This window comes from Eriocheir sinensis, chromosome 14, assembly GCF_024679095.1.
Source record: "Eriocheir sinensis breed Jianghai 21 chromosome 14, ASM2467909v1, whole genome shotgun sequence".
NCBI lineage: Eukaryota > Metazoa > Arthropoda > Malacostraca > Decapoda > Varunidae > Eriocheir > Eriocheir sinensis.
The window spans coordinates 21,480,672-21,495,400 of NC_066522.1; the positions used below are offsets into that span (position 1 = coordinate 21,480,672).

General features: G+C 39.7%; 1 protein-coding gene across 3 annotated transcripts; it reads right to left on the reverse strand.

Moving 5' to 3' along the window:
* Nucleotides 1–25: 25 nt before the first annotated feature.
* On the reverse strand, nt 26–13,164 carry LOC126998629 (mucosa-associated lymphoid tissue lymphoma translocation protein 1-like). Of its 3 annotated transcripts, none has more exons than XM_050860564.1 (17): nt 12,999–13,164; nt 11,923–12,086; nt 10,749–10,900; nt 10,117–10,294; nt 9,199–9,355; nt 8,486–8,587; nt 7,795–7,887; nt 7,192–7,354; nt 6,485–6,694; nt 6,135–6,338; nt 5,739–5,979; nt 5,022–5,212; nt 3,974–4,099; nt 3,635–3,696; nt 2,486–2,662; nt 2,001–2,066; nt 26–1,832 (listed from the first exon to the last, which is right to left on the reverse strand). In XM_050860564.1, exons 2-17 carry the CDS (start codon nt 12,069–12,071, stop codon nt 1,719–1,721), a joined length of 2,385 nt encoding a protein of 794 aa, XP_050716521.1. In that variant the 5' UTR covers nt 12,072–12,086; nt 12,999–13,164; the 3' UTR covers nt 26–1,718. The 3 variants fall into 3 exon arrangements, with proteins under 3 accessions (XP_050716521.1, XP_050716522.1, XP_050716523.1); XM_050860565.1 differs by lacking the exon at nt 12,999–13,164 and adding an exon at nt 12,731–12,844; XM_050860566.1 differs by lacking the exon at nt 12,999–13,164 and adding an exon at nt 12,556–12,666.
* Between the last annotated feature and the right edge of the window lie 1,565 nt (nt 13,165–14,729).

Consider the following 14,729-nt stretch of genomic DNA (forward strand, 5'->3'; position numbering starts at 1 on the left):
TAGTATGAAGATTAATAGACAACACTATATAATTTGGTTTTATTTATACCAAATAGATCAATATATCTTGAAATTTCATATACAGAATATAGTATCATACACTGGAGCAATTAGTAAAATATTTGCAGCACTTATTAGCTGATGAAATTATGAATCTCCAGCAGGAGTAATGACTGAGCAACACTATATAGTACAACTGACATTATAGGAGCTGGAGGATACTGTACCCTGCATTCAAGCCATGGATGTACTTGCAAATCCTTATAAAACTGAATTGGAATGTTGAGTATTAAAAGTATTCAAATATCTATACACAATTACAGATTACAAATTGAGCTCCACTGAAGGCACCTTGATGGCTGACAACTTCCATCTCCCACTGAATAGCAAGAGATCACCTCCAATAATAATGACATCAGTGAGTCCACCCACACCAGTGCTGCATGGTTTGTCTGAGGACCAGTATTGAAAAAGAACTGTGTGACTCCCACATCTCCTAGTTATTTATTTGTGAAGAAGTGGTAGCATGTGTGAGGTTTACCAAGACAACAGTGGTGGGGGTGACCTTTACACAGACACAGATAAGCCCTGATTTTGATGCACTAGGACCTTAACCCGGTAGCAGCGACAGGCAAATTTGTGGCTTTACCGTGTAGCAGCGACGAGCCAATTTTGTGCCATGATATAAACCCCCCAAAAATAGATGATACATAATCTGATCACAAATGCTTTGATATATATTATGAAATGGTTTGTGTGATGGATGATTTTTCTCATTTTTCTCAGTTGGAGGGACCATTAAGAAACATGATCCCCGCTGCTACCGGGTTAAAATAGAGTACACCTTAACTGTTTCCACCTCTGTAGCCCTCCTCAATAACTACATTACAAGGAAACAGTGTGGAATAAAATTATATTAACCGGGATAAACAATTCAAGTTGAGCATCACATAAATATACCAGTCACCAGTAAAAGGTATATTCACATACCATAAACACACATACAGGTCTCCCTTGATTTCTAATGTATTGGACACACATTCCCACACCATCATTCAAACCTGCCAGGCGAGTGTCAGTGGTGTATTTCATCATTAAAATAATTACCTGTATGATCAATCTGTATAGTCGTTGATGTCTTCTAAGTGTCCCGAAAATGAGTGTATCCAATAGAGGAAACTGTGGGGTGGGAAACACATTCACCCCCGCCATTCAGAGCCAAGAGTTGAAGAGTCAGTACCTCACTAACGGTACCTGCTTAACGGTGCCGGTGTTGGGCTAAAAACGTATCAGTAACTGTGCTAAGTTGTCATAAGTCATTTGCAGTTATTTTAAGTCATTGTGAGTCACTGTACATCATTGTGTTACTGTGGGTTTAGGGAGACCCGAGGACACATCACCTATGACCCCATCATGTATATAGAACTTGATTTATGATATTTTGGTTTACAATAACATCTTTAGGAACACCACAATCATAAATCAAGGGAGACCTATGTTCCTGCACTATTGGCAGTCTCATATTCCTATTTAATTCTAGTGTTGGCAATGAGTACACACACACACACACACACACACACACACACACACACACACTGAGCAAATGCAGTTATGGAGACAAGACACCACAACTAGGTAAATACACAGAAATTAATCTTAACAGGAGAGAGCAAAGTCATGTGGTCCACACCTCATCAACTCTAACTACAAAACTTACCCTATATATAATTCCCCCTATAGAACTTCTGAGAAATTGCTGGGCTCTCCAAATACAACCTCTTCTTATACAACTGTCCTCTGTAGGTGAGAAGCAGCTCGATCGCCAAACATTCCTGCAAGCAAAGAATCATTAGGTTATGTATCCAGCTCATCATCATACATACGTTCCACCACATTGTCAGCCTCATAAACAAATTGCCTGTCATTTTTCCAGGGGTGTGGAGTCGGATATATACCTGCAAGCTTTAACCTATTCAACGGACAACATACACAATTCTTACCTCAAAAGCCTGGAGATGAGGAATTATGAAGTTGGCATAAAACTCGGTACCCATCTTTCCCGAGGCCTGGAAGTAATAGCAAACCAGTATTAATAACGTGACCAGCTGTGAAGATTACCCTGAAGTTTCCATTCCCTTACACACAGACAAAGAGAGCGAGAGTGATAGAGAGAGTAGGGCAGACAAAAAGAGAGGCAATAAGATAAAAGTAAACAGAGAATGAGAGAATAAGACAGACAAAGACAGTAAGAGGGTGAGATAAAGAGAGAAACAGTAAGAGAGAGACAGTGATATAAAGTAAGACAGACAGTAAAAGAGAAAGACACACAAAAAGAAACAGTAAGAGAAAGACAGCAAGAGTAAGACAAACAGAGACAGTCAGACAAAAGGATAAAGCATCTGTAAGTGAGTGAGTGACAGTAAGACAGAGCAAGACAAACAAAAAGAGAGATATAGAGAGAGAGAAATTAAGACCAAGCATTTACCATTTTCCTGTTGGAGAGCCTGATCTGAACATCCACTCTCTGCTGGCCCTGGTGCCCCTCGCGAGACAGGGTGACCCCAAGCTCCAAACAGTTGCTGATGACCCAAGCGACCCCATCTCTAGGTGACTCGGCCTTCCAACAAGCACTCACTTTTATGTTAGTGTCTATCAATGCAATCTGAAAATAAATATTGGGGTACGTTGATGAGTTGAAGGCAGAAGTTAACACCCACTGCCTATTGTTAAGTTATTAGGTACTGTGTTTGTCCCCCTCTCCCTCTCTCCCTTCTAACACACACTCACTCTTATGTTAGTGTCTGCCAGTGCTATCTGAAAATAAATATGACTGTTTGTTGATAGGTTGAAGGCAGAAGTTAACACCCACTGCCTATTGTAAAGTTATTAGGTACTGTGTTCCTCCTCCTTCCCCTCTCTTTTTTCTTTTCATTATTCTCCTTATCTCATTGTCACTGCCTCTTCTGTTTTCTGCATTTGTGTCCGCTCAATGAAGGGACTTTGTTTGGGTCTGTATAATTTTTCTTATACACTATACACTTATACACACATGACACCTTAAGCTGTAATTGTCCGATGCTTCTCCTCTCTCACATCAACTATTTCCAAAGGCCAAAGAAGATCAGTCAGGTTCTCATGAGTGTTTTTTTTTAGCTTCATGGTACAGAAGAAGGATCACACTGCCCCCAGAGTCATTAAACGACCCCTAGAAATCCCCAAAACTCTTGTGAAAACTGTGTCAAATGTGTGTGTGTGTTTGGGCGTTGAAATATTGTCTATATCAAACCAAACACACACACACACACACACACACACACACACACACACACACACACATGGCTCTTTAATCCCTTGACTGCGGATTTCCAACAAGAAGACATCACCAAGCTACAGGAATGGAACAAAAAGTGGCTCCTACAATTCAGTGAAGAAAAAATGTAGTCATGCACCTTGGGAGGGGGTATCCAGCATACCAGTACCACATGGGAAACACTCCACTATCCACCACAGAGGCAGAGAAAGACCAGGAAGTATATGTTACCAGGCTACCAGTAAAAGACAAATCCGTGCCAATCGAAGCAGATGGGTTAAACATGCAAGGTGTTAACGGTAAGGCCGCCACAGTGACACTTACGGAATCTTGAATGCTCCCTCCAAGACCTCCGAGACTTTCCCACTTCATACAGACACCCTTCTCTGCAGGGAAAAGTTTGTGTAAGTGGCATTGGTCGAGATGTACTAAAAACGAGAAAAATAAAGGAGAAAAATAGAAAAAGGGAAAAGAAAAAATAATAATATATTACTTCACCGAGAGAAATTGTGAATGGATTTTTTTGTGCCAGATTCATCATGACCCCCCCCCCCCAAAAAAAAAGGGGATTAAGAGACTGACCATGGTATGTGTGTCAGGTAAAACAACATCAATATTCTCCTTCACCAAGAGATATTGCGTAAGGTTATGTTTTTTTCTTACCTGATGTATCAATTTCCTCTGGCCGAGAAGGGTCCGTTAACGACAGTGGTTTGGCCAAGTCCCCGCCGATCTTGGGCACCTGTGGTTTCTCTCCTTCAGGGATGCTGTCACTCGGTAAATAAAAGCCTGGGTGTGGAGAAACCTGCGTCAGAGGTCTTTACATCAATGCGCATGTGTTTGACGATACCCTGACCTTGACCTATCAATAACATATTCTTCCACCTCCCTCACTCTGCATAATTGACCCTTAGATGGCAGCAGTATTTGAAGAGTAGCTCCCTCCGAAATGAATCATCTACATATAGTCACTGCCGACCTTAGGACCATAGTATGAATATAGTTGCAGCGCATAAGAGATGTTATAACTATTGTCTACATATAGATTCTACTGCAATCTGGGAGTGTTGTTATATTTCTGCCACACAAAACTGACTGACTGAATTTTGGACCGTCTATAAAGGGTTCCACTGCCGTCTAGGGGTTCAAGTTGAGACTCCAGCAAGAAGCACGATTCTGTTAAGAGGAATATCAAGAAAGAGTAAAGAAGGCAGAAGGCGGTGAGAGTAGAGTATAGAGAGAGAGGTGAAGGAGATGGGAAGAGTAGAGAAAGTGGAGGGTGAGCAGGAGGAACTGAAAAGTGCTTCAAGGAGGTGGAGGAAAAAGGGAATAAATGATAAGAAGGGAAGTGGTGGGGATTTATTTTTTAGGGTAAAGGAAGCAGCTCAAGGGAAAAAAAAAGCCTGCTAATCACTGCTTCTATAATAGAGTGTATAGATGAGTGGTCAAAAGAGAGGTCAATTTCGGGTGGAGAGGTGTCTCAATACTCTCCTCGCAAAAGAAGTCAAGTCGTAGGCAGAAGGAAATACAGATGAAGGAGGGCTGTTCCAGAGTTTACCAGTGAAGAAGATGAAAGAATGAAGATGCTGGTTAACTCTTGCACAAGGGATTTGGACAGTATAGGGATGAGTTAGAGTAGAAAGTGTAGTGCAGCTGGTGGGGTGTCAAAAGAGGATGTTTAGTGTGAATGGTGCAAAAGATTAGTACTTACTTTCCAACACCTGATTTGCTAGTTCTTTGACTGGTATCTTCCGAGTCATCAAGGCCTGCAGAGTACCCATTAGAAGGGAAGTGTTGACCTCGTCATCCTCATAAGCTGCATAATCCTCTGATGTTCCAAATATGGTGAAGGAATTATTCAAGGCTGTCTGGTAGGCATCCTGAGATGCAAGTGGCTGGCATCTGGAATATTGATGAGCATATCATTGTTTGCACCTAGTACACTACAAGCCTCATATTATGTCTGTGTTTTAGTAGCAACTCAATGGATGGTTTTAGTTTCAATAACCCGGTGAAAACATCCTTGATGTTCACAAGGCAAAGCGTTCCCATGTTATGCACAGGAAAATACCAATCACATGAGTGTTGGCCATATCATTTTTCCGCATTCTCAGCAACAGTAAGTCGTAACACAAGTTAAGTTGAGACATGCGAGCCAGTGCAGAGCAAGGTATTCTGCTCTCTGTGACGGTCTGATTTGAACTGACTGTCTGCACCTTTTATTAATGAGAAATCTACTATCTCCAAAGAGGCATTCTTGAAGCAGTACAATAACAATTCAACCTCTCAGATCATACAGAAAAGCAACATAGCTGACACTCATGCAAAAGTTATTTTTCACTGCATTAGACTGTGTAACACACAGAGCCTCATTCTTGCATGACTGCTGTTACTGCAGTACCCATGAAGACATCAAATGCTTTCTTACCCATCGTACTTTGGTGTCATGGGGCGGCAAGTGTCATAAATTGAAAATATGAGGGCCGGTTCACTCTCTTGGAGAATGTTGAAGATCCACACATAAGAAATGCACTCATCAATGGGTACCGTGACAATGTTTTCTGTGTAAGCGTTTTGAGTTTTTGATATAAGTTTTTCACTAGCATCCAAGGGTATGATGTAGTCTTTCCCATCATTATGGAGGCCATGTCCAGCATAACAGAATGAAACTGAAAAATAAAACAATATCTTTTTACATAGGTAAACAATTTTGTGATGCCAGTCAGCCATCATGCTAGCAAACAGACAAGAGTAAATAGAAATATGAACAAATAACTAAGTAAAACAAAAATGGTGCAATGATCAACTATGCTTCATTTCTTACCATAGTCTCCTTTCTGCAAGAATGTTGAGAAGAGTCTGACAGCATTTTGGATTTCCGTCCTCTTGAGGTCGGTCAGCATCAAGACCCGAAATCCCAACTCTACAAAGTTTTTCCATATAATCTTTAGGTCACATTTTGCAGCCGGTAGATTTACTCTTTTCGGGTAATTAGAGTTTCCTATCAACAATGCCCACTTGTTTCTTGCTGAAAAGAAAATGTCAAGGTACTACAGTATATATATATTTATGATTAGAATAAGATCCTAGCAAATAATGCTGAATGACTTAGATGTAAATTCATATATTAGTATTTTGTTCACTTAATCTATTTTTTAACAAACTGTGTCTTACCAAAGTAAGATTCTTTTACATCTCTTTTTTTCACTTTCACATGTACATCATCGGCCAGAGTTCGGCCACCTGAAGACGAAACTTCAAATCTGAACACCAGGGGCTTCCAGTTTTCCTTATCCAGTTGTTCCTTGGTCAGAAGGTACTTGAGATCAAACTTGTGGCGATCCCTTGACACACACATGGTGATATCATGGATGTGACTGTTCTCTGCAAAGACGTTTGTAGGGATATGTAAATAAAATGTCAACATGGTTCAAAAAGCCACAGTACAGAGCACAGCTTTTTGTATACATTTCTTAATGAGTAAGCCTAAGATCTAAGGCTCAAAGCACTCACAACTTGTTTCAATTTAATCTAAGGGAGTAGTATGTGTTGAGGAAATATCAAAACTGCTGTCATATATTTACTAAGATATGAAGCACTGTTAACTGAAAGAGAAGGTTCAGTACATTGTTGTTCAGGGTATTGTTTGGACTTGTAATGATGGGATAGACAAACATTGAATAAACTAAAGCCTGTGTATTACCTGGGGAGTAATGAGAATACGAACGTGAACATGCGGACATGATACAAGACAGACACTGGGAGGCAACGAGGGACGAAGTGCTGACACTACAGAAATAACATTGCCTACTAAAGGATCAACATTACTGATTGCCCCAAACTAGCATTACCCACATACATAGCACATAAAAAATACCTACTAGCGAGCATATCCTTGTTAAGAAAGCAGGCAAACTCCACCGGCTTGCTGCAGAGAACCTCACAGGACAGGCATATCTTGTCCCCCACGTAGTAGTACCCTTGGTTCATTCTGGGCTGCTTGATGATTTCTGGCTTTTCTGAGCACATGGAAACCTCCTTAATCTGTTGAGAGAAGATAAGCAGTGATGAACAGAAGTTATTACAAGTTAGTTTTGAATTTCTTGACATATGACAGATTCAGCCTATTAGATAAGAAGTGATGAATGCAAGTTTGGGATTCTGACACACAAGCTTTTTTTCTTTACAGCAAGGGAGGCAGCTTGACCCCTTGACTGTGGATTTCCTACAAGAAGACCTCACCAAGCTACAGGAATGGAACAAAAAAGTGGCTGCTACAATTCGTTGAAGAAAAATGTTGTCATGAACCTTGGGAGGGGGAATCCAGCATACCAATACCACATGGGAAACACTCCACTATCCACCACAGAGGCAAAGAAAGACCTGGGAATATATGTTACCAGGCTACCAGTGAAGGCCAAATCCATGCTAATCACAGCAGACAGGTTAAGGGCAAAAAATAAAAACAACAACAAAACATTTACCTTGACAAGAGCTCTCCTTGTCGTACATCTTCCTGCTCTATTTGCAACCTGACAGTGGTATTCACCGGAGCTGTGGATATCTGCTTTTCCTCTCTGCATGAAGAACAGAATGACGTTAATCAGTCTTACCGTATGTGAGAATAATTAACAAGATTAGTTGTAGATTCAGAAAGAAAAAACTCACTGAGGATGGAGCTGCCAGGGAGGAGATGATGAGGGAGGCCAAGGAGGAGATCCATAGATGCCAAAGAGGTGGACATGCAGAGGGAGTGTCAGAGGGAGAGGCAGAAGACAGAGAGACAGAGAGAGGTAGAGAGAGAGAGTTGAGCAGCTGTGGCTACTCATAACAGGGACACACCAAAGGAAGAATAAGAGAAAGAGAGAAAAGAATGTGCCTGAGAATACAAAACTAGAGACAAGAGGTAAAAATAATGAATGTTAGGATACAAATCAAGTGACTTAGGATAAAAATAAGGTGCTTTAGGATACAAATCAACACAGGGGTAAAAATCAAGTACAAAATAGACCACAAATAAAGTGCCTTAGGATACCAAATAAAGTAGAAAAGAGGAAACTAATAAGATGCTTTAAGATGCCAAACTAGAGGCAGGGCTGTGACACGAGACCTGATACAACTGAAATACAACTTACACTGTGACACGAGACCTGCTACAATCGAAAAACTACTTACACGGAGCTGTGGGATTTCAGTTCTTGATATAAACATGTTGTTCTTAAACCACAGGAAGCACCGGGGCTCAGGGTATCCAGTCACTTCGAAGGACAAGGTGAGCTGTAGAAAATGTAAACAAAACGATGATGAAGATTGTTATGCATAGAAGTTTACAGGTCATATGTGTTCCTGTGGCATCAGTAAGGTTAGAAACATCGACATTGCAGCATCCTCGTTCCTGTTGTACAAAGCATTAGGTAAATATTCTCAGACACTTCCGCTCATATCAACTATTCCCAAAGCCAGAAAGGAGATTTGTCGGGTTCTAATGAGTGATATTTTAGATTCATGTTACAGAGGAAGAGTCAGACTACCACCTGGGTTATAAAACTACCCCTGGAAATGTCATATTAGTCTCTCTTAACTATAATATGGCTGATTTGTCTTTACTGACCTATTTTTCATGGCATGGTTGGTTGGTTTTGTTGATTTTTATATATCACTTTCGACAACTGAGTTTGTAATATGTCAATTGGATTCTGTGAAAATCTAACACTTCTATTTAACTCCAACCCGAAAATGGAATTACAAAGCCACACTAGCCACGCAACTATTGATAACTACTACTATAACATTTGAAAAACCCCATGAGTTTACTGATCAGTTACAAGAGCAACACACATCCACACACCCACACCCACAAACACAAAGCAACGTCACTATACGCTTACATCGTCATTGGCTTTTATTTCCACATCTTCAAGGTCTTTCAAAATTCTGGAGGGAGAGTCGTCTGGAGTGAAGATATACTTGGGTGAGGTCAGCTCTGATACAGCCCCGTGGAGTCTCTGCTTAACCTTACAAGTGTACTCGCCCACATCTTTGAGGCTGAGTGTTGCATGAAAACAAACACAAAAATCATAAACACAGGCCATCAGAGTTAGAGCCTCACACAATTTATTAGTTCAAAGCTTTATAGATATATTTATTCATTTATTTATTTTTACAGTTAAGGAAGTAGCTCAAGGGCAAAAAGATAACGGAGAAAAAAAGTCCGCTAATCACTGCCCCCATAAAATGAGTGTATAGATGAGTGGCCAAATGAGAGGTCAATTTCGGGAGGAGAGGTGTCTTTTTCTTCTAGTACAGCAAGCTCAAGTATAAAAAATAGAAAGAAAAAAAGGAAAACAAAGGAAAATAAGCCCACTACACACTACTTGTAAAGAAGTAAATAAAATTGGGTTAAACAGTAAAATGAACTCTACAAATGATGAGCACTGGAGTGAATTTGTGAACGGTGAATTGACGTCAAGACTTTCATTAGATTCACAGCTCAGTATATATTAATTTATTATTGCAAGTCCAACTTTTAACTGAATACGATTCCCTACTTTCACATTTCAGAAGTTTGGACTGGACTACCAGCTGCCAATCTTCCTTTTCGAACTGGTCGATAAATGAGACCTGAGGAAGGTGAAGTTTGGTGTTTCGGATGTCAAGCTGGCCATGTATACCGGGGTAATGGGTTAGGTTAGGTTAGGTTATTTTCCACCACAGGCTCAAGGGATAATGCACCAGAGATGAGCTCCAGGCCCATGTGCAATTATAGCATATGCTCCCATTATAGACAGATAGAATGGGATACTTACCTAAAATTTTCCAGCGACAGTTCAGGTGAGGTCTTCCCCATCAAAGGTTTCCCATTAAAATACCACTGGATGTCAGGGTAAGGAGACCCACACACTTCCACAAAAAATTCAACCTTGGGGGAGCCTAGTTTGACTCTGTAGCAGGCATCTCTTTCGGGAATCACGATTTTAGCTGGCTCTGTGGATATACAAGGCAGTTATTATCATATTCACCTGGTGGTGTTAGTATGGCATGTGGAGATTATCTGTTTTAAGCTGAGAATTAATGTTTCTGTCTTCCATAGGCTTCACTTTGTTCCATGTTCATATCGTCACCTTCCTAAACAATCTGCCAGTCATTTTTCTTACTTTTCAGGAAATCAAAAATACTCATTTTCACATTCGGCTAATGATATAGGCAGAAATGTAAATGCAAGTTTTTGAACACTTAGACCTTGAATGGTAGAGGCAACTACGTATTGATTTAGCCAAAAACCTGGAAATCGATGAAAAGCAACTCAGGCAGTTTGCTTACGAGGATGCTGATATGTAGATTTAGTATACTCAGCAACATTAACAGAGGTCAATATGAAATATACATCATATCGTATAATAGTTTAAAAAATATGATGCTTCCATATAACAGAACATACCACTTGTGTTTATAAGCTTCAAAATGTCATACAGTTGACATCCTTCCAGCATGGCCTGGAAATCCCTCACTCTCAAAAGGTTTCTCATTAGCATATCAATAAGTTGTCTCCCAGGCGATGATGTCTTTTTCATTTGGGACAAAGATGCATCACTGAAAAAGAAAGATTTTTTGTTTATTTATTAATTTTAATTTATTTATTTATTTATATTCCAAGTGAAGGAAATTCTATGAGGGTAGCAAATGAGGTTATTGATGAGGTTTTCACAGCAGAAGGATATTCAACCTAAACTGTTCTGCTTCTATAAGGGGTGCTCTAAATATTCTTCCTCCACCTCATAATCATCATCTGTTTAACCCATCCACTGTGACCGGCATGGATTTGGCTTTCAATCTGTTTCACTTTGGCTGTCATTCTGTTGTGTCTGTCATCTCGGTGAATTCCTTCAAACGGCAGCTGGACAAGCATCTTGGTCTGATCCTATACCGAGTTTGATTAATTTGTTCTAATGGTTTGGTTGTTCTTTTGGGTGTGTTTATGGATTGTTGTGGTTGACTGTGTCTTGAAAATAGTAGTTGTCCCTGCCATCTCGCGATGTCATATTAGCCAACCATCTGACCATCTTCATGAAAACCGTCGCGCTACAGTTTTGATTGGAGACATCGCACTGTTTTTGGATGGGGCGTGTCCCCATCCGGGTAAGAAATCACTGGTAGCCTGATAACATATACTCCCAGGTCTTTCTTTGCCTCTGTGGTGGATAGTGGAGTGTTGCCCATGTGGTATTGGTATGCTGGATATCCCCTCCCAAGGTGCATGACTTTACATTTTTCTTCATTGAATTGTAACAGTCATTTTTTGTTCCATTCCTGTAGCTTGGTGAGGTCTTCTTGTAGGAAATCCACAATCAAGGGGTTACTGTCAGATTTTCCCATAGGTAATTTCTTACAAGGTTAAATGGTCAATGATACACTTCCAAATAATTATATCCATTGCCTCAATCTCTCCAGTGACCAATGATGCTGAATCTATTCAAAACACTGCCTCCATATAGTCCTATGCCTGCCTATATAGTGAGCGGCAACCTGCCACTTCCATCCAACAGTAATATTCTACATATACTTTTAAATATCAGAAAAAATATTAATACTTTACATCAAAAGTTATATGTTACCTTATTGCTTTTTTGCCCCTTCCATCCTTGAGATTTTTTGCCATGGTCAACCAGGCATCATTTTGATTCAGCCCATGTATGATGCATTCCATCACACTGGCCGGCATGTTCTGCAAGTCATCATCTGCCTCTACTGTATCTGGCTCCATTTTGGTGCTCTTCACCTGAAATAATGAACAATAAATAATATGGAAAATAAGCATCTTGAGCACAGGGGAAATTAAAGACACTTCTTACACTGGCACAAACAATTCTTTTCGCAGGACTTGTTTAACAGACCTGAGTCTATCCCATCCTATCACTGCAAAATTGTAATTCATCACTGGTAAGGATAGGAACCTACAGTCACTAAAATACCTAGTAAACAATCACCAAATTTGTTATAGCCTCTAATGCTCCAGTAGCTATTTTTCAACAATAACTTAACTATGTCTGCATGTTACTCCCCCAACAATTACTTTAACTTAGCAGTGATGGACTTAGAAGTGTATGAACCCAGACTGTTTGTTGCACCACTTGAGGAACCTTACGTGTATGTTGTCTTACTGTACTGATGATATGGGCTTTATCTTTCACCTTTACAGGGTCAAGATTAACTTAGTATGTATATTACTCCCCTGACGGCTACTTTACCTTGGCAGTGATGGATTTAGAGACGTATGAAGACACAGGGTTTTGATTATAACTTTAGGAAACTTATATACGTGGCCTTACTGTATAAAGAACGGTGTGTGTGGGCTTTATCTTTCACTATTATAGGATCAAGATTAACTTAGTGTGTATATTACTCCCCCGACGGCTACTTTACCTTGGCAGTGATGGATTTAGAGGCGTATGAAGACACAGGGTTTTGATTATAACTTTAAGAAACTTATATACGTGGCCTTACTGTATAAAGAACGGTGTGTGTGGGCTTTATCTTTCACTACTACTTACAGATACTTAGATACTTACAGTACAGATTACCTTACGTATATGTGGTCTTCCTGTATTTTACTGATATGGGCTTTATCTTTCACTATTACAGGGTCATTATTAACTTAGTGTGTATATTAATCCTCCAACAGCTACTTTACCTTGGCAGTGATGGATTTAGAGGAGTATGATGGAAGACAGGCTCGGTTTCATTACCTTGCAAGACACTCCCATGTTTTTGTTTATTTTTTTCCTGTTTGTTATGAAATTGTTCTTCTTCTTCTTCTTCTTCTTTTGACCTGTATCTCCCCTTCTTCTTCTTCTTTTGACCTGTATCTCTCCTTCATTTGACCTGTATCGCTTCTTAGTTCCTCTTTTCTTCTTATTCACTTATTCACACTTTCCTTTTCAGTATTGCATCACTTTAAACGCTTCATCCTGAACTTATGGTTTTTTTTCTGTCTTTTTCATTCCCTGATTTATATACTTTTCTACGTGCTTTTGCAATTTTCCACTATTACACTTTTCATGCACTCAATTTTCAATGCTCAGATCTTTTTTCCCAACAGCTTTTTTTTATTTAATGCGAATAACTGAACAGCAGAGGCCCAGACAATAAGGGTATATAGAAATTAACGTTGAACCTTGTTGTGCTTTCCTTCCTACCATTGTATCTTTTTAATTTCATGGTGCTACCTACACATGTATTAATAGTTGTATAATCACACTCTGTCCTGCCTGGGGGTTGGGATGGCATGTTCCTCCCTTCTCCCATGTTGTTTACCTGCAACAGTAAACTATCAATCAATCAATCAACCCAGAACCCGTTGGAAAGGCAAAACGCGGGACAGTTTACAAATTACAAAGTTGGCGCCACTTGACAGGAGGCGCCTCTTGACACTTGACAGGAGGCTTCGTTTTGCAGTGAAGCCGGGCATTGGTGGTTCATCTGGCACTCCCCTCAGGTAAGCATCGAGACTTCCTTTGAACTTATCCACTGAGTAGTTCTTTATGTCTGATCTCCTTGGGCAGTGCGCTGAAAAATGTTTTGTCCCGTCATGTCTTCACTTCGCCTGTTTGAAAAGCCTCTCGTAGAAGTTGCTGGGCTTGTCATGGATTTTTTTTGCGATCCTAGTGATAGTTTTACATTACTTCTGCACACTGAATAGTAAAAATACCCGTGAAAATCAGGTTAACCTTCTCTGTAGCCTTGGAAAATAGTCGTAATGGGAGCCTGATATTAATTCTCCGGCGCTTTTGTCGGGAGGGCTGCTTGCCGAGGCCAGCGTGGGGTGTGTGGGGCAGTGTTCCCAGTGAGATACTTGAAAGCGTAACAAAAATACGTAACATCTAGCAATAAAAAGTAACATTTATTATTTTTGATCAGGCGTTTGAAAAGTGGTAACCTATATTCATCTCTACTGTTTAATAAACATTATCTGAGTCATGGAAACTCTATAATGTTATTTTTTAGTTAATGAATCATGTGATCTGAATTCGATAAGATTTATATTTTTCCCCAAGTCAGCCAAGATAGCTACTGGATACTTGAAAGTACAGATATATATATATATATATATATATATATATATATATATATATATATATATATATATATATATATATATATATATATATATATATATATATATATATATATATATATATATATATATATATCGCTGAAAAACAGATACGAAATCCCTAGAGTAAATTTGGCGATGGTTTACTTTTACCAGAGGTAGTTTACTATCCTTACCGGCGATTGGCTACTATTTTGCAGCGAAAGGCTATTATTTTGTGGCGATAGGTTACTATTTTTGCGGCGATACGTTGCTGCTCGGCAAGTCAAGGTGGGGTTGTTAGATTTTTTTTCTAATAGATCCCGGACG

What these genes read in the sequence shown, in the direction of transcription:
- LOC126998629 (XM_050860564.1), bottom strand. Translation starts at nt 12,071, where the DNA reads ATGGAGCCAGATACAGTAGAGGCAGATGATGACTTGCAGAACATGCCG. An exon ending in AGGGGCAAAAAAGCAATAAG is followed by an intron (nt 10,901 to 11,922) that starts GTAACATATAAC and finishes TTTCTTTTTCAG; the next exon opens with TGATGCATCTTTGTCCCAAA. An exon ending in CTCATCTCCAGGCTTTTGAG is followed by an intron (nt 1,833 to 2,000) that starts GTAAGAATTGTG and finishes CTTTGCTTGCAG; the next exon opens with GAATGTTTGGCGATCGAGCT.